This window comes from Podarcis gaigeae, assembly GCF_964106915.1.
Source record: "Podarcis gaigeae genome assembly, chromosome: 9".
Lineage (NCBI taxonomy): Eukaryota > Metazoa > Chordata > Lepidosauria > Squamata > Lacertidae > Podarcis > Podarcis gaigeae.
This window is the reverse complement of record NC_139685.1, coordinates 22,795,936-22,820,535: the sequence shown is the minus strand read 5'-3', so window position 1 is coordinate 22,820,535 and position 24,600 is coordinate 22,795,936. Positions and strand designations below refer to the sequence as shown.

Here is a 24,600-nt window from a genome sequence, read left to right as displayed (position 1 = left end):
AACTTATATAAAATCCTAAGCCAATTAAGTATATGCAAGCTATTTCCAGTTAATTTAACTTTACATATTTAACTAAATAATCATTAAATTTTGTCCATTCTTCCTGATACTCCTCCCCCTTCTGGTCGCGGACTCTTCCGGTTAGGTCGGCTAGCTCCGAAAACTCCATCATCTTCATATTATTTTTATTATTTGTTGCTTCCGGACATGAAGAATGACGTAAGCGCTTTCACTTTTTCTACCTGTTTTTGTCTTAATTATAGCCGCTGGTCAGCCCACGACTTTGTGACATGGATTTCAGTCTGGCGTGCAAATGTGTTCTCCAAGAAGGATCGTCGCTGTTGTTCTGTTCCTGGGGCTTCTTCGGGACAATCACTTGTCAGAGCTTATATCCATGGACTTGATAGCTCTCATCTCATCTTTGCAAGGCAGGCACAAAAGGCGACATCGGCTACTTTCCAATGCAATACATATTCCACCCCCTTTCTTAATTCACTTACATGTATGAAGTTCATCTCTGGACTTTCAGCTCCTTTTCCCTCTCGCAGGAGCGTGCGTGTTCCATATTATCAGTTACGTTTGGTTTCCGAATCTGCTCTTATGAAAGTAACAAGGAAATAAAGATGCAATAAACCTGTCCTGTTTCTAATACGACTAGGAACTGAGAATGTTAAGTTTACACTACTTTTTGTAGATGTTCTATAATATGCCAATGTGTAAATCTAATTAGTTGCATTTGAAGAAGAAGAAAAATTTAACAGCATGACAGAAAGGAGTTTCCCCCCTGTTTTGTTTCTGAAGTGGTAACTTTTTATATATATACAAAGACACTAGTTTGATCCAAACATCCTGTAATTCTGAAACATTTTACTATATTACTTTCAGTGGAAGTCAGGAAATTGAGTGAGCAAGTGATTGCATGTTCAGTCCTACACCCATGGACCTGGGGATAGGGTCCACTGAACTCAGTGGGGTTTACTTCTGAGTAGACATGCCTAGGATTGGACTGACAGTCATGCCATCTGTTGTGTGCATAAAATGATGTTTCTTGTAATAACAAACTCTTTTACCGAATGAAGTGTTTTCTCTAAGCTTAAATAATACATGCATTCGAGGTTGTAGAAATACCCAGCAGGGATTGGTCGACTGGCAGCCCATGAGATGAATCTTCTTTCTGAAGCAATTGACCAGCCACTGGTATCTGTACCCTGTTTTAATCGAGATGTGCCCAGGGTTTGACTTAGATGTGGGGGAAAGTTGGTACCTAAATCATCATCTAACCCAACCTCAATGCGGCTCCGTGAAGATGTGACGTTATTTCTCTCCCTTGGTGCTGGTGTGTAATGGTCCGTCTATGCCTCTGCACGTGTGTACCATAATTGTGAAAGTGAAAGTGTTGCTGCTTTGGGGGGGTGTAACTTTTTATGGAGTCTGACCCATAAACACCTAGCACCTCCAACCACTTGCTGTATGGAAAATAAAATGTCTTGGGGCACCCTAGACTTGGGGCACCCTAGAATAACCGTTAAGAAGTCCATCTTGAGATAAATATCATAGAACGACCACTGCAAATGCTTTCTACAAGGTCGGTGGAGCAACATTGCAAGCCAAGGCTGCTAATTTTCAGTTGTAGGGAAAGATGTATGTGGGCGGTAGGGATGGAGACACACAGCCTGAAGAAAACAGGACAGACACTCTGGGATTTGGGGCTGTAGAGCCTTTCATTCTGCAGAGAGTGGGCATGCTTGACGCTGGAGTATTCAGTGATGGGTACAACTTTGGGACTACTCATTTATATATTCCTGCTTCCAGTAAAGTTGCTGCAGAGTTGGTTAAGCTTCTGTACCCCAATGATTCTGCATATATCAAATTTAAAGGGGGAACCTGGGTCCATATGAATACATGGTAATAATCATATGATTTCGGCTGAGAACCTAAGCTCCTAAGCTGAAGCCGGTGAGATGCACTTCCAAATAAATATGCTTAGGATTTGGGTATGTTTACACGCACACAAATTTAGGGCAAGGCCATGCACTTTTCTTCAAGGAGGGATAAAGTCCTCATGTGTTGGCTCTTCCTGGAACATTGCCTCTTATGCCTGTAGCCATATACTCTGAAGGGAAATGGCACTACAAAGGCTTAAGAGTCAATGGCCTAGGAAGACAGCCTGAACACGTAGTGCATCGATGCGCATGTTTCCCAGGCTGTTTGTGTGCTCCCTTAGCAGTGTGGTCTTCATCATTATCCCCGGATTGATTCCCACACCACTCTGGTAACATGCATAATGTGGGAGGAGTACTATGAGTGTGGGCGTCTGATGTGGTTACTTTGACACTGGCGCATTCCCAGTGTAGGAATGGGAAGCAGCCACATCGCTCCCCACATGCAGCCTCCTCGGTGTGCACATAACATTATGTTCTGGAGCAGCATGAGAATCGGCCATGAGGAAGGAGCAGCAGCAACCATGCTTTTAAGATAGCTAAAGAACCAGCCCTCTTGACCAATAATGATGGAAGTTTTCAAATGTGCAAGAAATAAAAGAGAGAGGGTGTTATATTTGAATCTGGATTTAAACCCGGTCAAGTCAGGTGCACTGCGTGTGTTTCTGATTTAACATTTTCCTGACTCCTAAAGAACCGGGATGGTGATCAGAGGTAGCACGCTAGATTTGGTGATGTGCTACGGTTGTAAAATAGTGGTTTGTGAGCAGTATTCTTTGGTATCTTCTGCAGGCTGAGTAAAGGTGCGAGAGATTGGAAAGCCTATGTAGTTATGGTCTTCAAAAAGGAAAAATATATTTATGCTGCCTTAAGAATATGAAAGCAACAAACAAAATTAATTGAGATTCCTTGTTGTATGTGACTGTATTTGCACATCGGTTATCTCTTGGTGGGCTAGCAGAAAGAAATAGTGGACATTTCTTAGGTAAGCAATAAATATTTTCTAAGGGTGACACAGTGTCACTATTTATTTATATGTTTAGGTGGGTCTTGATGTGCAGTTGTGCAAACATGCAATGATGTCTCCTTTTGTCACTCAAAAGCATTTGTATACGATTGTGTCTATCTTAAAACATACGATTGTCTGATAGGAAGTTACACATTTCATTAAAATTGTGCCTTAGAAAATACAAAGCTGTTGCACATTCACCAGTGACAGATGGATGTAATAATTGTGGTGTTGTTTTTTAAGAAAAAATATAATTTCTAAGGACAGAGATTGGCAACGAAGTTGTTCTGCAAACAGCAAACCTTGTGGGACTGTCCATTTGACCCCCACATTGTGAGTAATCATTGAAGTGATTTGTTTGGGGATACATATAGATAACTTTGCTGTTTGAATGGATTGTGCTGTAGTCATAATACCTCTTTGTATAACAAGAAATGCACAGTATAAAAACTGAAACCACTGATTTGTGTAAGTACCTTTCTCTCCCACCCAAAAACCAAATTATTCCCCTGCTTGACTGCAGTTTTTACAAACATTTACCTTGGAATAAGCGCCATTGGGGGAAGAATTTTTAGGATTACAGTGCAAAGCAGTCATTCCCAAACTGTGGACTGTGAGAGTGTTACTTGTGTGCTTTGTGACATGAACTGGACTGCATAGTTAAAAGCTCATGCAATTCCAAAGTGCAGGAGAGGCTGCCCGGTGTGTCTCTGCATGATGGATTGCTCCACCTTCCGCTCCTTCCGATCAGCCAAGCTGGAGGCAGATCATTCTGCGGTGTGTCTCTGTCTCCATTGCGTCATATTAAATACAGAGTTGCCGCAGAATTGGGCATCCTCCAAGGAGATCTCCCATTACATCTCTGACTGAGTTTCTGCTCCTTCCGTTCAGCGGCTTATGCTTAAAAGCAAGAAATTGGCTCCTCCTGGATAGCCATTCTTCCTCTCACACTCTACAAAAGGAAACTGCTTTGGGTGCAGCAGTGATGTGCGCCTCCGTTTTTAATTCAGAAATGGCTGTGTCAGCTCTCAGAAGTTTGGGAAACTGCATCAAGGGTTGGAATCCGGCGTCTCCTGTTCAGGAAACGGCCTCTGCTTGTAAACAGACAGTCCTTGAGGTTCAGCTGGAAGGCAGGCCTCTGATCTGAGCACTGCGGTTTGCAAGCCCAAGTGCTCAGTTCCACAAATCGACTTGTCAGTGGCACAACCTATCGCGTTGTTTCTGTTCTCTTGTGAAACAGCAGGGGCTTCTGAGCCTGAGGGCCACACCCAGGCCTCTGGGGGCCACATGGCCACCTCACACTCCTCTGCAGACTGCACAAAACCCTTTCTCAGCTAATCCATGCAGATTAGTTGAGGGCGGGGATTTGTCACCATCTCTGCATTCAAGTGATCAATCCAATGACCAGGGAGGGGTGATTTACATCCCCACCAGGGCACTGAGCTCTACCCCTTCCCATAGCATTTGATCTACATTAACCCCCTGCCCCCCCCCCCTTTGCTGCTGCCACAAAAATCAGTGGCATTCTGGTGGAAGAGAGAGACTAGTTCACACCCTTGAACTGGGGCTTAGCCGTCTCTGCTTCAAATAAAGGCAGATGTAAGGACCCGACACCAATGTTCTGAAGTTTATGCAGTTGTGGCATTCTTGCTATTGGCAGCAAGTGTGTTCCCTGCAAATTGGAGCTGGGTTGTGTGTTAAGTCTCCGGACTGATGCATTACTGCAGTCTACTGCAGTTGCAGGGACGCAGGTGGCGCTGTGGGTTAAAGCCTCAGCGCCTAGGACTTGCCGATCGAAAGGTCAGCGGTTCGAATCCCTGCGGCGGGGTGCGCTCCCGCTGCTCGGTCCCAGCGCCTGCCAACCTAGCAGTTCGAAAGCACCTCCGGGTGCAAGTAGATAAATAGGGACCGCTTACCAGCGGGAAGGTAAACGGCGTTTCCGTGCGGCTCTGGCTCGCCAAGAGCAGCGATGTCACGCTGGCCACGTGACCCGGAAGTGTCTCCGGACAGCGCTGGCCCCTGGCCTCTTAAGTGAGATGGGCGCACAACCCCAGAGTCTGTCAAGACTGAACCGTACGGGCAGGGGTACCTTTACCTTTACCTTTTACTGCAGTTGCACACCTGACCAGGAGATTTGTGTTTACGTTTGGCATAGGTATTTAGTGCATGTGAAGGACTGCGGATATGGGCCTGAACCCAGCTTACAGTTGGGTATCTTCAAGACTTTTGGGAACCAGTGGTGCTTAAGGGCACAGCTCTGTGCTTGTTGAGTATAAGCCAGTGGGGAGCTCCGTTGAAATTAATAGAACTTGCCCCAAGAGCAGAAGGTGGTGTGTTCTTGTGCAGGTCCTGTTGCTTTCAGTGGGTCTTGCACAACAGCATATCCCAATGGCTTGTGAAGATGTTGATTTGCACTTGTGTGCAAAGGTTGCTTTTTAAAAAATAAAAAAAACATGCAAAATCATGAGGATTGTGCAGATCTGATCCTGCTTTTAATAACCTTCAAGTCCTGCCAGTCTTCAGTAAGAGAGTAACTGCAGCCGGAATTTACATGCTAGCAGAATTTTTCAAGTGCAACGTTTTTATACGCAAACAGGATTTTATGGCACATCCACTTACGAATGTAGCTGACCATCTTTCTCCTTGTAAACTAGAAGATGGCAGCAGCTAACTTTACATGTATCAATACCTGAATCACTCACACGTTCCACTTCCATTAAGATGGATTAGTCACCAGCATAAAGATTTTTTTAAAACTGTCAACTCTTCCTCCTTATATTTCATTTCAAATGAGTATGCACACTGCAGCCGCCTCATTATTTCCAGCTCTGTTTATAAACGTGTTAATATTTGTTTCACAAATAACTTGGGAATGGGTAAGGGTAGGGAATGGCCAGGGAGGGGGGAGTTTATCTACTGCTATGTTGGTTTGAAATGGTAAATAATGTGTTTCAAAAGATAATTTACTGTTGACGCGCCAATATAATAAACATAATGGATTAAAATAAAACCCCAAAAAAGTGTATTTAGCTTCTAATTTCTTTAGAGAGCAGGCATAACCATGTCATAATTATTTTTTTATATATTTCATTTTCAAAACTTCATAGTGGCCCTTATTCTTGTTATGTAGAATTAATTCCGTATTCTCTGTAGTTATCTATAAGTGGTATAAAAGTTGGTGAGCCAAAAGAGGGCTACTTTATATGCAAGATCACCAAAGGATGAAAGTCCTACTTGGGTTAATGTTGAATACCAGTTACACTAATCTGATGATATTTATTCTAAAATGCCTCTGGAAAGCAAGAGAATTCTTGTCTAAATGCAACAGCTTTTATAGTAAATGTTATGTTTATAAATAAACATTGATTAAAACTGGTGCTGTTTGACTTTTAATTGCTTTGGTATAGCCAAACATAATAAAACTTTGCAGGAAACGAATATATTTTGTTTGGTGCCTGGTGCTATACTTTTTGCTAGAAGCCGTAGAACAGGTATTGAAAATCCAGGAATCTGTTTTCCGTCTTGAGATGTGTGATGTGCAGAGCTAAATTCCCATTGGATGGAAAGTGTACTGTAGATTGTTACCTGAAAACTTCTCATTGATAAATCAGTAGTCCAGAGATACAAGTGCTGCCCCTAGTCTCTTGGAACATACCCAAGTTTGAATTAGATCTATATGAATTGATTGTTGGAAATCTGGCATGTTGGAGAGGGGCATATGTGTGAGAACATTCAAGAAAGGTATTAGCTTTCCTTTCCAAATTTCATTACGTGAAATTACGCCAGAAAGGGCTTGGGTGACAGTCATACTCGAGTTACCCCACAACGTCTACCATATATTATGACAGTTTTGCAGGATCAATATATATGGGCTCAGAAGAGAGGATGGCCTTTTGCTGAGCCAGCCAGTCCCAGTGGTGATTTGGGGGTTTGGATTGCTCTGCCTGTGAATAAAATGCAGGTGATTGGCTTCAACTATATGTTAAGCAAAGCCTTTGCCCATGCCTTTATTAACAATTTCACCAGCCCCAAATCCCAAAATGTTCAGCAAGTGCGAGGGCCAGCTACCCACCGGTTAGAAATGAGGTTATTTTAAAGCTGAACTCGAATGGCCTAGCTGCAACTCATTGGTGTTGGACAAAGCGTGTTGACAGCATGCATTAAATTAATGACAAAGGTCTCTGCTTTAAGACGACATGTGTTCTAGCTTTTAAATGTAAAGCTTAATTTGAAGTCCCAAAGTGGTTATTCTTTTTTTCTTTTTTTAAATCACTCCCAGAATGCAAGAAAGAACCATTAAAGGTTTTTAGTGATGTTTGGAGAGCTCTGCTTCCAGAAGAAAATTGGCTCCTTCTCCTTGGATGCTGGACTGAGTTTTAATTGAATTTTGATGAGATGATGGATGTTGTACTTTATTCCAAGTCTATATGCTAAATTAACAAGACTGTCTGCTTAGTTTTCCCTTTTGAAAGCAGACCAGGATGAGTTGCCACTAATTCTCTCATTCAAAATATGATTAGCTACGTGAACCAAAATCTTAGTCAAAAGTTGAAGGTCAATTTTGAAAGAAAAATTCTCTCAAGCCAAGGTTAATTCTTAGCATAGGGCATAGCTCCTCTGGAAGCACACAATGAAATGGGAATAATCCAGTCCCACTAAATTAAATACAGTGGTACCTCGAGTTAAGTACTTAATTCGTTCCTGAGGTCCGTTCTTAACCTGAAACTGTTCTTAACCTGAAGCACCACTTTAGCTAATGGGGTCTCCTGCTGCTGCCGCACCGCCAGAGCCCGATTTCTGTTCTTATCCTGAAGCAAAGTTGTTAACCTGAAGCACTATTTCTGGGTTAGCAGAGTGTGTAACCTGAAGCGTATGTAACCCGAGGTACCGCTGTAGAACTTTCTCTGGGTAAACATGGGTACATTTTCTTTTTGATGAAACAAGCGTGAGATCCTTCAAAGCTATAATCAAAAGTAAATTGTAAAGTTAATACATTTCAAGTATTTAAATGAGAGGTAGATGCTTCCACGGATACCCAGTTACACCTAGGAAAGGCTCCAGCTAAGATGAATGTCTTGGATGGCTACAACTTTTATCCAACTGTTAGGCTCACTGGTGATCAAACAAAACAAAACAAAACAAAACATGGTGGTGCCAATTAATGGAAAGAGATGTTAGTGTTAACATTTCATGTACAGCAGCTGATCAGAGAGCATGCAAATTGTTTTGGTATCCATGTGTTAATAGATGCTCAAGTTATGATTGTCCAAACTTGAGGAAGCTCCTGTGATCAGAGACTTGGGACATGACGGAAATAAAGGAAATTACCCATTACAGTCCTCTACCGGAGGAAAGAAATCAGATGACTAGAACCTTTCAAATTAACTGTGGACATGGTTTATTTTGTATTGGAATTAAAACGGATAGAATTGTTATTATGGACATATTAAATTGTTGGCATCTGTTGTCTTGAGAGTCAGTGGAGGGCACCTCCAAGGGCAAGGCCAAACCACTGGAGAATCACAGCACCTGCTGTGGCTGCAGAAACCGGTGACTCTTAACTGCTGCCTCCTGCATTGTTTTTGCTGTGTTAGCAGTGACCTCTGTGGGGCATAAGCCTGGGCAGTGTGTATGGAGGTCCCGGGCTGCCCAGATGACAATACTTGCCTTTTGGCCTCGCTGATGTGGTCCAAAGAAAGCAGAGCAAGACGTTTGGCACCAGCCTGGCTGCAGGAGTTGCCAGGATGAGGCATAAAAGGTTTCCTTAGAGACCCCTCTCCAGATTTGTACAGGGCTTCCTCCTTAGCCCTTTCTTCCTCTGAAGATATCCCACAAGGCAGCAGAGGTTTGGGATCAGTTTTCCTTCTCCTAGATGGGCTCCCTTCCCAGGTTGACGAGCCCCATCTGCCCCTCGCTTCCCTCTATAGCACGTGCAGAAACCACCTTCTTGGATCCACTGTTGGTCTCGTCCGCTCAATCTGCCAGAGACTTTCCTCACTTGCAGGGGAAGTGAGGATTTGAGACCCATTGGCAACCCTTACCTGGTTTATGTGGGATGTGATCCACAAGAGGCAGTCAAGTACAACATTCCTTGAAATGCTAGAGAAGACATGCAAGGGAATGTTTGGTCCAGCCAGTCAAAACTTCCTATTCCTCCTGGCTGGAGCATCCTTCCTTTTGCATGTGAGAGAAAGTGGGTATGACCTAAGCTGTCCAGGTAACAGAAGGACGAGTCACACAGCAACCTCTCTCTCTCTTTCTTTTTTGACTTCCTTCTTTGTTTGACCAGCTTTCAGCTAGGACTGCTCTGCTAGCTCTCAGCTAGCAGAAGCACTGGGATTATTCCCCCATATGGGGTAGATCCACATGTACATATCTGTAACTAAGCCTGCCTTCCGGAATCCAACTGTGAACTGATGTAAGTAAACTTCTTTTATTGACTTTGAATAAGATTGTGACGTCTTTATTCTTTTAAGAGGGATTCAAGGGAACTTACCAGGAATGTACAATTCAATCTGAAGACAGACTGAATTGTATAATAGTGAGAGGCTCACACCAGCCTGCAACCAGCTATCTGCTGTGCACATAAAAAAGGGAATGTAACTCTGCCAAGTAAAGGAACTTGCTGGTGCAAGTTAGGAAGGATATTAATAAACAATATATCCTCTCCTGCCACCCTGAACATTCCCACAGTTTAGCTGACCAGTTGGAAGCCATCCACCTGTTGCATGCTGACAGCTTCTAGGAGCCACAGTTGAAAGTTGAGTGCAGGGTGAGGACCTTCTGGCTGTTCCTTCACTCCAAGAAGTGAGGTTACAGGGAACCAGGCAGAGGGCCTTCTTGGTAGTGGCACCCACCCTGTGGAACGCCCTTCCATCAGATGATAAGCAAATAACTATCTGACTTTTAGAAGGCATCTGAAGGCAGCCCTGTTTTAATGTTTGAAGTTTTATTCTGTTTTTACTGTTCTGTTGAAAGCCGCCCAGAGTGGCTGGGGAAACCCAGCCAGATGGGCAGGGTAGTAATAATAAATTATTGTTATCATTATACAAAGATAAACAAACTACCCCAGAAGGAGCATGGCATGTTCCCCTACCAGAAGTAGGGGAGGAGAGGGGAGATTGTTCCCTCTGACAAGGAGAAATAGTATTGACAGAATGATCTTAGCACAACACTGTTTTCCACACTAGGTAAGCACTGGTTGGGGAGTTCTGCACCAAATCATATGAAATTAGGACGCATCTGAGCATCTGCGTTGACTTCTCCACTAGGTAGCCACTGGTGTGTGTCCAAACAGGCCATATATTTCCATTCCACTTGATGAAAGTGCAGATGAGCTCCATTGAGCTAACATGACAGCCATTCCTGTGATTTTTGCATTGCAATAGCACATTCTGCTATGCAAGCCATCCCAACAACACACAGCACTGAGGGACGTGCCTTCCAAGTTTGGTTTTTTCAACTGCTAAATTAGGCTAGTTTCCTGTATTATTTTATGCAACGTTTTATGAATTGGGCTTTATTGACATTAGGATTCCTCTGTAATTGTTCCTCCTATGTTTTTGAATTGTTATTGCTGCTCATTTGACATGTTGTGATCGGCTTTGAAAGCAACCCTGTGAAAAACCCTGTGGTGGTGATGTAAGGTGAAGTGCAGGGGCGCCGACTTATAAAAAATATTGGGAGGGGGCCATACCGGGGTCCTGCCCCGGGAAGTTTTCTAAATTTTAGATGAAAATTAGTGAGTTTTAAAGTTTTTTAAAAGTATTTTAGAGTCATATGATCAACATTAGAACCCCGAAAACTCGACTCTCTATAACTCCACACTCCGGGAAACTCGACAAGCCTGAAACACTTTTTGGCTTTGAAAAAAGAAACAAAACATAAACACGCACGGTATTTTCGTAAAAAGCTAATTTAATTTACAGTAACAATTATGCTTATAGACTATTACAGAGCAGTGAATATATAGCTCTGAAAAGACTGAAATGATATTTAAATAAATCCTAAACTATCATTAAAAGAATAAAACATAAAATATTGCTGTCGCACAGTAATAGCACTTTGATTAATAAGTGAAATAGCTAATTTAAGCTTACTTTGAATAAGGCTGAGGGTTCATTAAATAAAAATAATATCTCAAAGTTAATGCTTTAATACAGTTAATAAAGTTAATACAGTATGCCTAATACTGTATGTAAATACTGTAATACTGTATGTAAATAACGGGCTTTAATTGGGTCTTACACCCTAAAAATATTTAAGTATTTGAAAATAACTAATACAGTACTATAGTAATATAGAAATACAGTACTAAACTAGTACTAATATTTCAAAACTGAAAATTTAACATTCTGTATGTATTTAATTCTCTATTTTATAAAGATTTTTAATATCTGACAGTGAGTTTGGAGTAGCCCAATGCAAAAATCCTGAGGATCCATGTGGATCCGTGCTTTGTAACCACGTTTTTGCACCACTGTGACCCTAGGCAACAGTGGGTGCGTGATTTTTTTGGTGCAAGATGTAGCCATGGACATGCTATGTGATCTGATGGTGAATTTGGGGTGACCCAATGCAAAAATCCTGAGGATCCATGTGGATCCGTGCTTTGTAACCACGTTTTTGCACCACTGTGACCCTAGGCAACAGTGGGTGCGTGATTTTTTTGGTGCAAGATGTAGCCATGAACATGCTATGTGATCTGATGGTGAATTTGGGGTGACCCAATGCAAAAATCCTGAGGATTAATGTGGATCCGTGCTTTGTAACCACGTTTTTGCACCATTGTGGCCCCAGGCCACAGTGGGTGCGTGATTTTTTTGGTGCAGGCTGCAGCCATGGACATGCTATGTTATCTGATGGTGAATTTGGGGTGACCCAGTGCAAAGATCCTGTGGATCCATGCTTTGTAACCACGTTTTTGCACCATTGCAGTCCCAGGCAACAGTGGGTGCGTGATTTTTTTGGTACAGACTGTAGCCATGGACATGTAATGTGATCTGATGGTGAATTTGGAGTGACCCAATGCAAAAATCCTGAGGATCCATGTGGATCCGTGCTTTGTCACCACGTTTTAAATGGGGAGGGAAGGAAAAACATAGAAGGGACAAGAAGCACAAGAGGGGTGTGCGGAGAAGCAGCTGGCTAAGAATGCAGGGGAGGAGTTTAACGGGGTGGGGGGGAGGAAAGGAAGGCAAAAGTCCCCCCCCCAAGCCAGCCCTCTCTCTCTCTCTCTCTCCCACCTGTGAGTCCCTAGAGCCCGGAGAGGAGGAGGTGGTGGGCTGGAGCCTGCACGCAGTGTGACTAGGAAAGAATTAGAAAGAAGGACTCGATCCTTTCCTTAACCCTCTGCTTGCCAAGAGGGCAGGGGATTCCCTACTCTTTGTTGAGTTTGAGCAAACGCAGCAACAGAAGCGGGTGGGCAGAATGCAGGAAAGCAGCAGCTTCCGCCTTCCCTCCGCCCGACCGCCCGATCTTATTTTTGCCTGATTTTTGCCTATTTTTGCCCCTGCGCTCCGGCGAGTCAGCTCCAGAGACCACACATTCGCTCAATAACACGCACAGACATTTCCCCTTACTTTTTAGGAGAAAAAATCTGCGTGTTATAGAGCGAAATTTACGGTAATAATTTCCTTAAATTATTGGGGGGGCAGAGCCCCCCCAAACGAATTTTTGAGGGGGCTCGGGCCCCCTCAGGCCCCATGGAGTCGGCGCCTATGGTGAAGTGTTAATGTTCCAAAGCTTGCCTGTTTCATATATGTGCAATGAAGAACAACAATAGAGATGTCTGTGGCTGGCTTTGTAGTATTATCTGGTTGCTTTAGCTGGGGAGCATTGTAACTAGTTCAAAGCTTGAAGTCTGAATTAGTTTGAAACTCAAAGTTTGCATTAGTTCAATAATAATAATAATAATAATAATAATAATAATAATAATGATGATGATGATGATGATGATGATGGTTTCCCCAGCCACTCTGGGCGGCTTTCAACTGAACATTAAAAACAGAATAAAACATCACATATTAAAAACTTCCCTGAACAGGGCTGCCTTCAGATGCCATCTAAAAGTCAGATAGTTGTTTATTTCCTTGACATTTGATGGGAGGGCGTTCCACAGGTGGGCACCACTACCAAGAAGGCCCTCTGCCTGGTGCACTGTAACCTCACTTCTCACAGTGAGGGAACTGCCAGAAGGCCCTTGGAGATGGACCTCTTTTCAAAGCTCTAGGTTTGAATACTTCAAAGCTCGAAGCTCAAATTAGTTCAAAGCTTGAATTAGTTCAAAGCTCAAAGTTCAAATTAGTTCAAAGAAGTTCAAAATGTGCACAAAATGTGGGGTTCATGGCACAAAACTAGCACAAAAATTTGGCACCAGTTTGGGGGGAATCTGGAATTTTGGGGTCACACATTAATGAAGCTGCCTAGAGGTGTTGATTTAGTTGAAACATTTCCCCTCTTTGGAGTTGTTCTCTTTTGGTTAGGAAAAAAAGACTATAGTGTTGCTTCTGAGCCTCTGGCATTCTTTGCTGCATGGCGTTATGCCAGTTCATTGAATTAATGTTTCAAACATACAAGTCCTAGTATTTCAAAGGGAGAAATAAGTATGTAATAAAAATAGGAATTGCAATGGAAAGAAATGCTGCTTCACTTTTAAGCCTAGAAGCTGCCTACTGAACATAATTTCACACCTCAAAATCAAGATGAACCCCATACTACACATATACCACCCAACATCTTCATCACACAATACACACAGAACTTAGCAGCAAAGATACAATGACTATTTCTCATGTTAAAAAACTAAAATACATGGTAGTTAGCTAATTACTATGGGGATAAATTTAGAGCCCTTTATTATAGGCTCAAGCAAGACACTGCCAACAGACTTTTCTTTTCAGTTCTAATCAGTTTTTTAATCAATGTATCCCAGCAACAAACATCCAGTTTTATTAGTCTGTGCATAAAGTGAGTAGGGTTTTGTCTGGATAAGAAACTCCTATGCAAATACACCTAAGCTAAAATGAATATTAAAAATGCCCCCCAAACTGAAAATATGTAAATAATTCCAAATATATAAACAACACTTGGAACAGAAACCTTAACATCTGAAAAAGTATGGAACACATAATTACTCTCTACAAAACTTGAGACCATGGTTTAGGGGGATATATCTATTATCCTGGATTGCTAATAAAGACTTTCAACTTAACAAGTGTGGCATCCAGTTTTCCTCTGCGAGATCTTTGGCCTTGTTGAGCACCAAAAGCACAAGAAATAAACTAAACAGCATAATTGCAACTATTTTAAAAGATTAACAACTAAACCCTATGTCCTTTTAATGTGTGTATTGATTGTGTTCTTCCACATTCTCTTGCCGCATCTGGAATCACATGCAGATTATCTCTTAATAGCGAATTCTACACCTTATGTATTTATCGCTACTGAATATTTGGTGTTGTAGCTGAAATCCGTTAAAAATAATGCAAGTTCCAAATTGTTTTGAAGTGGAGAGTGCGATGCACAAGCCCAGTTCCTTGCATCTCTAATCCAAAGGGATGTTTTCGGTCACCAGAAACACACATTCTGAGCAGCTTTTCCTCACCAAGGCATTTAGCAATTATTCTTTGTTGAAAGCGGTATTAAAAATCGTTTGTCTCCTGCAAAGGGCTCTGGTATTCCAGCATAATCAACTCTGTTCATGGTTGACTGTCCTGTACTGGAACTATTGGCGACATTTCATTTTTTTTTTTATCTTTGTACTTCTTTCAAGAGGAAAATGTCTCTGAGCGGAAGTGCAACAAAGCCTTATAAAGCATTGGCATGCAATTGCGTGTTAAGAAAGCAGAACATCAGCTCGAGCTGTGAGGATAACTGTTAGAGGGAATCATTGCAGCCGAAGTTTTGGGTATTCAATCAAACAAAAAATGAAGCATTTTTTTTAAAAAAGACATACAAAGCATTTTCAGAAAGATCCCAATCTGGGATGTTTTGGAGCAGTTTCCAAGGAGGCCTTTTAATATTTATTTTGTAAGGTAATCTGGTTTTGTAAATGCTGACTGCTAGGAAGTGGGCAAAAGAAAAGGATATTTCTTACGATTGTGACTGCCAGGTAACTCTTGAATTTAAAACTAACACAGTTATGAATTCCTGTTCAATGTGATTAGCTTAATGAATTCCAAGAGAGTTGAAGTAGCCAAACCGGGTGGCTAGGTCTAGCCTGTATAACAAAATGTATATTTGAGATTTGTTTTCTATACTGTAATACCTATACCATGTACATTACGTAAGTTATCCACAAACCCTGATTTCTTCTTGCCAGTTAAATACCTTTTGGTGTAAGGAATAATATCTTACTTCTTTCTCAATGCCCAGAATCTCCTCCCATTCACACAACACATACACCTTACACTGGACCCCAGAATACTTTTGTATTGGTGTGAAAGCTCTTCTTTGAATCCTGTAAGCCTGAATTGCCCTTATTTGAAAAGAAGAAAAAGATCTCTGGCAATTCACATTCACTCAGTAACTTATCATTTATCGACTTTTTGATGACTGTGTGAATGGCCTCCGCTAAAAGTACTGCTTTGGGGTGAGGTCAGATGACATGAAAAGCTCTGACTGGGGTATTTGATCTGTCATGCTGAAGTCACCGAGAGATTATTATGCATCGGGCAACCCACTTTAATTCTCTGGTTGTTAGGACTGCAGTCTTGTGGAAGAATTAGACTGCACCTCTCTCTAAAAGATTTCAGAGGGAAAATAATGGATGGATTGTTTTGAAATCTGTTTCTGACCTAAGTTGATGTGCTATCCAACAAGGAACTTTCTGACATGCTAAAAAAGCAACTATCTCAAGGAGATATTCACAAAATGAATGGCAGCACTTACACAAGGTACAATGCAGTGAAGTGCTATACTTGAAGACCGTATTGTGATGGGTTCAAAACCTGATCACCACCCTAGAAACTGGGTCACAGCGCTTCCTAGTTCCTACAACATTGTCCACAGAGGAAATTCTCAATACTGGGGGGTTGATTTATTTCCTGCCCAGATGCTGCCCACTCTCTAGTGCCTATCAGTGACCATTTATCACGACACTCTTGTTTTTAAAAACACACTTCAGGAAGAAAGTAAATTAGACCGAGAGATGTAGAGGGCCTGTATTTGCCTTTTGTTTTTATTATCAACAATCAGTTAATGGTACACTCTTGGAAAACTATATGCACATGTAGAAATATTTCCCCTTTTAAATAGAAGCATTCATTTTAACCACATATAAATAAATCTGAAAATCCTGAAACATAATTTATGATGGTTAATGCTCACAAACATATCCCAACACAAAAGGAAAAATAACAGTAATAAAAAAGAGACAACATGCAATTGATAACCAAAGCTGATACCATTGCATGAAGCCGACCTCTCTAAACGCAAAGAAATGTAACCAGTGAGAACCTCATTTCTCCATAAAGACACACCATAAAGACTACAAGGAGAGAAAACATTATTTATACGTCTAACTAGAGTAGACAAGTTTGTATCAATATTAACACTATACAATTGAGTCACAGAACACAGTTTTAGAAAGACACAGAAAAAGATGGTAAAGCATACCTGTCGACATAACTAATACCTAGGTTCTTGTGCCTTGTAAAAGAAACATTTTTAAAACCCTAAGAAGAGATGCCTAAAAACTGCATGGACAATGTAATCATAATCTTCAGAATGAATTCCAATCCATTTGCCAGAAAGGGCTGTTAAGACCCCTGGGGCTATTTTGGACAGAGAGTTGGTTCACCTTCTGTAAACTTCTCCCTGCACATTGAAACACACAATTTCGGTAGGTTTGCAGCAACTGCGGTGGGGAAAGGGTAGGGCCGTAAATGAAAAATCTAATCAGCGCTAGTAATGATCACAATAATAAGAGGGTTGGCTATGCTGAATGGTCAGGGCCGGTTCACGTTGTCACTGGGCAGGGCTGGAAACGGAGTTGGTCCAAGAACTGCTTCTCACACGTCTCAGTGGATTACTGTGTGTGGCCGAGGGCTGGCAGCTGAACTCTGATACGACTTTTTATCACCCTCGCAGAAGGAGATGGGTTGGGTCCTCTGGCTGCACCTTCACAAATGCAAGTCATCACCGATGCTGCATTTACGAAGCGGTACCCGAGCACAAACAGCAACCATTTGGCACACCACCCTAAACCACCTTAATGCAGCTTGAACCATACATACCCTCTGACAACTGCCACATCAAATTAGGTCACCTTGTTTAAGAGGAATGCTAAACAAAAGTAGCTTTCCCTGAGGCAAGCTGCGGTTTCCACGAGGGCTGGTGTTTTGTGGTGCAAAAATATTTCTGGGAAGCCTTCAGAAATGGGCTCCCTTACCTAGAAAACACAGATTGATCTACCGAGGCGGCAATCCGTAAAGTTTAAGGCTTAAACATGCTTATTAAAGGAGTAAGCCCGATTGAAGAGTGTGGAATTTGGTTCAGAATAAAACATAACCAGATTGCACTGATTCTGTAACTATATCCACGCTCCCTCCGGTGTAACATAACATTTAACTGTAATTTTTAGACCCTCCGTGTCAATTATATTCTAGGGAAGCTGCGAAAGCAGGAAGGGGTGTGCGTCCTACTAGCCTAACCGATACATTCAGAAGCTGTGCTCTAGTTACAGTACAAACGACTTGCACAGCAACCCCTTGGTTTCAGTACGTTTACAAATTTAGACCTCTCAACTCTGTACATGTTCTCTGGGCCTCGTCAGCTCAGCCCACGAAAAGGAGTGAGTGAGTGGGGCGGCGGGAGGGGGCGGCGGAGTGGACTCCAATTTAGCCCTGGGGGAGGGGGAGACCACGTGGCTCTTAACGCGCGCACCTTGGAGGCGACGGCCGTGCCATGTCGCCAAATGGAGCGCTCACGATGCGCAAAGGCGGACGCGCGGTTTTGCAACGGGTGTGCAGCCACGCTGAAAGCGCCTCAGCCTCAAGGAAAAACCCGGCCAAGAGAGGGGGGGTTGGCGGGGTGGGGAGGAAGGATTACATTGCAGTAGCAGCAGCAACACCGACAAAACGACACTGGCAGCTTGTGGACAGTTTTCTCCCGGCCAGGGACTGCGCAAGGAGGAGAGGGCGGAGGCGCGACGACTGCTGCAGCAGAGCGATGCGCACGACGGGGCGCGCTCGCTTGTTCGTAGCCCGGGCAAGGTCGCTTGCAAGTCCGCGCCGTCGGGGCCGCTCCGACGTGAGCGAGGAGGGCAGGAGTGGAGGCCTGGCGAGTCCCTTCCCTGCAGAGGGCGCCGCCTCCTCGCTCTCGGCCATTGGGGAAGCGCCCGTCGAGGGAGGCCCGGCCCCGGCGACGCAGCCCCGGCCGGCCGGCCCCGCACTCAAAACATACTGCTCTTCACCAAGGTGCCTTTGGTGCCGTTGGGTCTCTGCAGCGACGAGAGCACGCTGGCGAAGGGCCCGCCTAAGGAATCCGGGATGGAGGTGATCGGCCCCGGCCCGGGGGCCCAGCCCTGCCCGGGCGCCGCCGCCGACAAGCCGCCAGGCCCCGACGGCGCGCCTTTGCCGGCCTCCTGCCCGGGCCCGCCGGCTCCGGGTCCGCCGGGGCCTCCCGTGGGGCTGGGCCCGCCGCCGCCGCAGCTGGGCGCCGGGTTGGGGTTGGGGCCGGGCCCGCCGGTGCTGTCCGGGTCGGTGCTTTTGGCCTCTTTGCTCTCATCGTCCCGCGACGCGTCGGACTTCTTCCCAGACGAGCCATTCTTGGCTGCGGCCGCCGCTGCCGCCGCGGCGCGCTCCTGCTTGCGGAACTTCGCCCGTCGGTTCTGGAACCAGACCTGGCCAGAAGGAAGGAAGGAAGGAGCGAGAGGGAAAAAGAGAGAGAGAGGCTCAGAGTGGGGCGGGCGGCGAGCGAGGGGGGAGCAGGCGTTCTGTTCCCACGTTCACGGGATATGCGAGTCAAGCCAAAGCAACCTCGAGGCACTGATTCTGTGTTTGTGACCATTATGCGAGACCATCCCCCTTTCCTCTCTCTCTCTCTCTCTCTCTCTTTCTTTCTGTCTCTCTCCCACGCGCGCCTTGAAAGCCACTTTGCAGTAGTGGATTCAAAATAGCTGATCCAGAACTCAGCGATCACTACTTAAATCATAGAATTGTAGAATGGGAAGGGGCCATAAGGCGATCTGTTCCAACCCGTTATCTTTTACCCAACGTGGGGCTCAAACCGACTGAGCTATCCCAGCTTGAGCCAAAGAAAACAATCAATAAACATGTGGAAAGATCTATCCGTGTAGGTCTTAACTGGCAACTATTTTTAGTACGTGAACTTGAGTGTGCACCCAAAAGGATTAAAATACCCACTGCTAACTATCCTGAGCGTATGGGTGTACGAAGGGGTAATGAGCGTAGACAAGCCCATCTGTGAGCATCACAAATTCCCATTCCTGTGAGAAATCAGGGGTAGCAGCAACAGTAAGATTAATAACATGTTACAGATGGCCAGCTTATTCCATGGTTATATTCGCTTTCTGGCATGATGCGACTGGGTAAATTGACTTTAGACACCCAGTGTCTAAAAGATGCTAGGTTGCAAATTCTTCCACTTATGGTTTAGAAAAGGACGGCATGTGCCCTAGTTGAATGGACGGACTCTGGGTAGCTATTGGCCATGCCAAGCTAAAGGAGAACTTTCATCTCAGAACATTCATATCATTTCAGCAGAGGACTCTTTTCTTTTAATAGGTCCAGACAATGAACTGCCGTAATCTACTCCCTATTGTGTGGGCAGTGTGGACAGGAAAAGTCCTTCACTGCAGAAGCTGGTTGTTGCTATAAAGTAACATGCATTATTGTTCCTCTGCTGAGGAATAATGTAGCCTGTCTGTGAGTTCTGTTGGCCATCAGCTCGGCCACAGTGCGTAAATAAAAAGAACAGGCGACCACTGGTAGGGTCTAGCATGGCAACTCTTAAGATGCTTCCAGGTGTGCTGGCGTGGAACCAGACCATTGGCCATGCACATCTGGCATGTTGGCCAATTGCTTGTTGTTGTTATTATTTTTTGAATTTATATACTGCCCTATACCCGGGGGTCTCAGGGCAGTTTACAGAATAAAATCAAGAAAACCCCCCATAAAATATCTAATAAAAACAAAACCAACACCAAAGCAGAGCAGCCACATTCCCTTTCAGCTCCAATACCAATGGCTCTCCTCTGTCCGGATTTATTGATGTTTGGCATCATCACCCTAACATTCTTCTGCCTGTGCTTAAAGCCTTGATGCCACAGTCTATCATGGCATGCTTTGGCCTGGCTTGCTTTGCAAATTAACTGCTCCTCTGTGACCTGCTTTGTGGTATATCAGAGTGGTTTGCAGCCTTGTTTTCTCAGAAATCTCAATTTCGTTCCGCTGGGCAGTTGCATAGGATTGTAGTCTTGTGTTATTATTTCTTGGCACAACCTAAACCAGTCTTTTGCACTCTTGAGATGCTCAGAAGTAGTGAAAGGATAGAGTATTTAATGCAAAGGTGAGGAACCTCTGGCCCTCCAGATTTTGCTAGATATAAACTAACATCATCCTTGGCCAACATCTGGAGGGCCAGAGGTTCTCCACCCCTGATTTAGGGTGTGTCTTAATTTAAGACACATCAGTGTATGCCAAATATAATTATTTCAGGTCAGTGACTCCAAGGTAAAGGTGTTTATATGTACCTGGATTGCAGATCAGGTGAGATCTTAGTGTAAAGCTCTCCCTGTTTTTAGAATTCAGATTTCCAGTTTGCTAAGTTAGAAATTGTTCCCACAGAAATAGAGAGCATTGCCAACAAGATCTCAAAAAAAATAATAATCAAAATTATAGAAGGGATGCAAATATCTAATACGCGGAATGGTATGGTCCTCGCCACATGCTGCCCTGTTCAGCTACCCAGATGATAATGTGTCCTCTGCCAAAATCAGGAACTGACAAGGTACCTGTACAGAAATGGGTGGCTCTAGCAAGTGAGCCAAGCTGTAGGAAATACATATCCTAGCCACTGGGCTCTCCAAGGAAATTGCTGCCCTTAGGAGTTTTCATATTTTTTCCCCAAAGGGAAGTATGAAAATGTGCAAAAGCAACAGACTTCCCACCCTGGGACTCTCTGTCGTTGGTCACCTCCGTCCAGCAAAATCTTGAAAGCGCTTGCGAGAGACCACCTGCGATGCTTTGCTCCGGATGAAGCGGCCTAGGAGGCTGCTGCAATCCGGATCGAAAGGAGCTCCTTCACCAACCTGAACTCTGGCTTCGGTGAGGTCGATTTTGAGGGCCAGCTCCTCCCGGGTGTAGATATCTGGGTAGTGAGTCTCCGCGAACACCCTCTCCAGTTCCTTCAGCTGCGCGCTGGTGAAGGTGGTCCTGATCCGCCTCTGCTTCCTCTTCTCGTTCAAGCCCCCGTGGTCGGTGAAGAGCTTGTAGGGGACTAAAGAGGGAAAGGGGAGCGGGGTGGGAGGAAAAGAAACACAGGCCAGTCGATAACGTGCTGCGATTCCCCGCAATAAGCCGTTGGAACGCGAGGACAGCCGTCCGGGGGATCCGGATTCGAATGGTTTCACTGCGCTTGCGGCGGTCGGAGCGTGACCCGCGAAACCGTCTACACCGCCATGCTAACAACCCGCTTAACCAGCGAGCTTACTCGCGAGCAGACATGGAGAAGAAACGGATTCGTGTCCCCTCCGTTTTCTGAGACGGTTAACGTTTCTAATCCAGAAAAGGGAAAGGGATGTATTTCGATAACGAAATGGCTAAGGAAGGAGAATGATACGGTCTGTTTGCAGATGGATTCTCCAAAACACTATTTATTTTTTTCACTTTCGATATAGGTTATTAAAAAAAAACCCAACCACCTCCCTTCCCCTCCATCCCACCCCACAGTATCTGTTTATTGCGGTTGGATCAAAAGTATACCACTCTTAGCGACGATTTTCCAAAAATGAAATTGCGGGGGAGGGGAGAGCGATGACAATTTATGCTAAATTAAGATGGGGGGTGGTGGTTCGTTGGAATGACAGGCAAATCTTGTAGTTGCGCCCCCCCATCTCCTCCTTCAATGTCGCAAAGAGAGACGACGAATAGAGATTGGCAGGGCGATCTCGCTAGATGCGGGTATGAGCGTTCACACAAGACGGCCAAGGCTGCCTTTCTCTCAAAATGCAACTGCTACATGCCTGCTTGATTTAGTACAAAAAATGGTCCAAAAATAATAATGATCCACGGCCAGCACCAGAGATGCTGTTTCCATGGAATTCGATAGCAAAATCGACCCGTTGCGTTGACCGGAATAGAGCAACATCGGCAGGTGCCATCCTAAATATGTTGACTGGGAAGTCCGATTGAGCTCAATGGGACGTGCCCCCAAGTAAGTGTCGCCTCCCCCTCCCAGACACCTCCAGAGCTGCCCCTGAATTTTTTGCACCTCCTCCCTTACTCGAAGACTTTCGCCCAGGCGGGATTTCGTTGTTCCTAGGGGGGGAGCTGCTAAAAAAGGAAAGAAAGGAATGAAAAAATAGAAAAATACTAGCAGCGAGACAGTGCCCGCTTATCTCTCCATGGCTTGTTTACTGTTGTTGCCCGTGGTGGATGCGGTTTCTTAAAAGAGGGAAAGGGAAGAGAAGGAAAGGGGAAAAGGCGATGAAGATGAAGATGATGAAGAAGACAGTGTCAGTAATGAGCTTTCCTCGCGGCTTATTTAATTATTTCCCCCAGCTTTTCCGTCTCCCTCGCAAAGTAAATAAATTATGCCGATCATTTTGGCAGCTTAAGATAATTTTGTTGGCGGTTTCGGGTGTGACTTCGGATAGTGTAACGGTGTAAGTGAATTACACCCCCCTCTCCCCCCCCCAACACACAAACCCAACCCAACCCAACCCCCTCCTCTCCTCTCCTTCCCTGCAATCGCTCCTAACGTGATAAATTCTTTCATTTGTGTAAGCAAATTTCGTTGGGTAAATACTAAACACATTGCCATTTTCCAAATGCAATCAAAGCGAGGCTTCCCTCTCCTATTTTTTCCCCTCCCTCTCTTTCCTCCTCGGTCGGGCTTTGGCTTGGCTCTTCCCCCTTCCTCCTCTCTTGCCCTCTCTCTCTCTCTGCTTGCCTTTCCCCTTCTCTCTCTCTCCAGCCAGGGGCGCAGGGTCCTTACCTGCCGCGTATGGGCTGCTCTGGTGGTCCCTAAGGGTGCCCAGGCTGCAGGATCCGGGGGTGAGGGACGGGCACCCGGAGGTGGCCCCGAAAGTGGTCCTGATGGGGTTATACTGGAAGCCACTCGCCTGGCTGCACGAGCTGAAGTCCGCGTAAGCCGAAGCCAAGCTGGACGTGTCCATCCCAGCCATGCACGACTCGTAGGCGGAGGAATTGAGGTAAGAATATTCCATTTTATACATTGAAAAGGCTCGGGGATGGCCCAGCCAACGGGTTTGGGGGCTGGAGGGTGGGGAGAGAGAAAAGATGGGGCTCCTGGTCAAGGTGGGGTGGGGGGTGGGGGTGGGGGCGAGGTGGATGAGGGGGGAGAGAAGAAGAGCCAAGGTAAGGGGAGAGAGCGAGATGCGCACAGCTCGGCTCTTGCTTCCAGAGTGGCCTCCTTGCTACCAGCCGCGCCGAGTTTTATGAAAAAACGGCTCCTATGAGCTGCCTTGCCTGAGGTCTCTAGAGCATATAGTCCTCATCATAAACTTGGCTGTTTCCACTTGGACAATAGCAAAGCGGTTGGTCTGATCGCGGGCGCTTTTTACATGACAATAACTCATCAGTCTATTGGGCTGGCAACTGGGGTGGGGGGTGGGGGGAGCGAGGAAAGAGGGGAAGGAGGGGGAGGGGAGAAGGAGGGAGGGGAGGGGAGGGGAGGGAGGGGGAGGAAAGAGGGAGGCTGAGCTGCCCAACTTCCCTCTGGCTGATTCCTGCATCTCTAATGAGAATTTAATACACACCCTCGACGTCCCCGGTCCTCTGTTTCGCCAAGCAGCCTCGCTGCCCTTTTAATTAGATCAGCCTCCTTGGGAAAGGAGGAAAGTTGGGTGACGATTTTCCCTGATCCGATTTGCCCGAGCTTTTAAACCTCCTTCTTAACCGATCTCACTCATACACACACGCGCGCGAACGCACGCACCCCTATTACTTGCTTAAAATATTGGGGGGCCCAGGTAAACCCCGCCCCACTTAATCGATCACAAGACACGACACCCACACACCGTTTGAATGGCAATGGCTATCAACTTTGAGCCCCCCTCAAATATTTTATTGGGGGGCTGAAGGGACCTCGCCCTCTAGAAGTTTGCCCTATGCATACGCACACCCACACACCTTGGTATAAAAAGAGAGAAGGGTTGGGGGTTGTTGCTGGGGGGCATGTTTTAAGGGTGTGTGTGGAGAGAGGTGGCCCCCCCCCCCACGACTAAGAAGGGAAAGAAGCCTCCCTCTCCCCGCAACTTCGGACTAAGGAGTGAAACCCCGGGGTCGTCGCGAAACCTGCTTTGTACGCGCGTTACGCGCTCAATTGAACTCCAAAGAGACCCCCTTCCGAGCGTGAAATGAGATAAAGGGCGAGGACACTGGCAGGGCTCGGGCACCCTGCGCAAGGAACCCCGGGGTGGGGAGTGGCAGCGGATGGAGGGGT

At 45.1% G+C, this 24,600-nt stretch overlaps 2 protein-coding genes across 19 annotated transcripts in view; one reads left to right on the top strand and one right to left on the bottom strand.

Annotated features, from left to right (window-relative positions):
- Positions 1 to 6,325, top strand: part of LIMCH1 (LIM and calponin homology domains 1) — a 219,256-nt gene extending 212,931 nt beyond the window's left edge. For all 18 annotated transcript variants that reach the window (XM_083754801.1, XM_083754800.1, XM_083754799.1 and 15 more), the window contains 2 exons: positions 264 to 4,700; positions 5,063 to 6,325. In XM_083754801.1, coding sequence (XP_083610927.1) covers positions 264 to 289 — 26 coding nt within the window. In that variant the 3' untranslated portion in view covers positions 290 to 4,700; positions 5,063 to 6,325. The remainder of the gene's footprint in view (positions 1 to 263; positions 4,701 to 5,062) is intronic.
- A 9,843-nt stretch (positions 6,326 to 16,168) lies between these two features.
- On the bottom strand, positions 16,169 to 23,382 carry PHOX2B (paired like homeobox 2B). Its single transcript, XM_083754729.1, has 3 exons — positions 23,131 to 23,382; positions 21,224 to 21,411; positions 16,169 to 18,793 (listed from the first exon to the last, which is right to left on the bottom strand). Exons 1-3 carry the CDS (start codon positions 23,369 to 23,371, stop codon positions 18,344 to 18,346), a joined length of 879 nt encoding a protein of 292 aa, XP_083610855.1. The 5' UTR covers positions 23,372 to 23,382; the 3' UTR covers positions 16,169 to 18,343.
- Between the last annotated feature and the right edge of the window lie 1,218 nt (positions 23,383 to 24,600).

Coding starts and splice junctions, on each gene's coding strand:
- PHOX2B (XM_083754729.1), bottom strand. CDS start 23,371: ATGTATAAAATGGAATATTCTTACCTCAATTCCTCCGCCTACGAGTCG. Junction 21,412..23,130: donor GAGCAGCCCATACGCGGCAG/GTAAGGACCCTG, acceptor TTCCCTCTTTAG/TCCCCTACAAGCTCTTCACC. Junction 18,794..21,223: donor TCACCGAAGCCAGAGTTCAG/GTTGGTGAAGGA, acceptor CCTTCTGGCCAG/GTCTGGTTCCAGAACCGACG.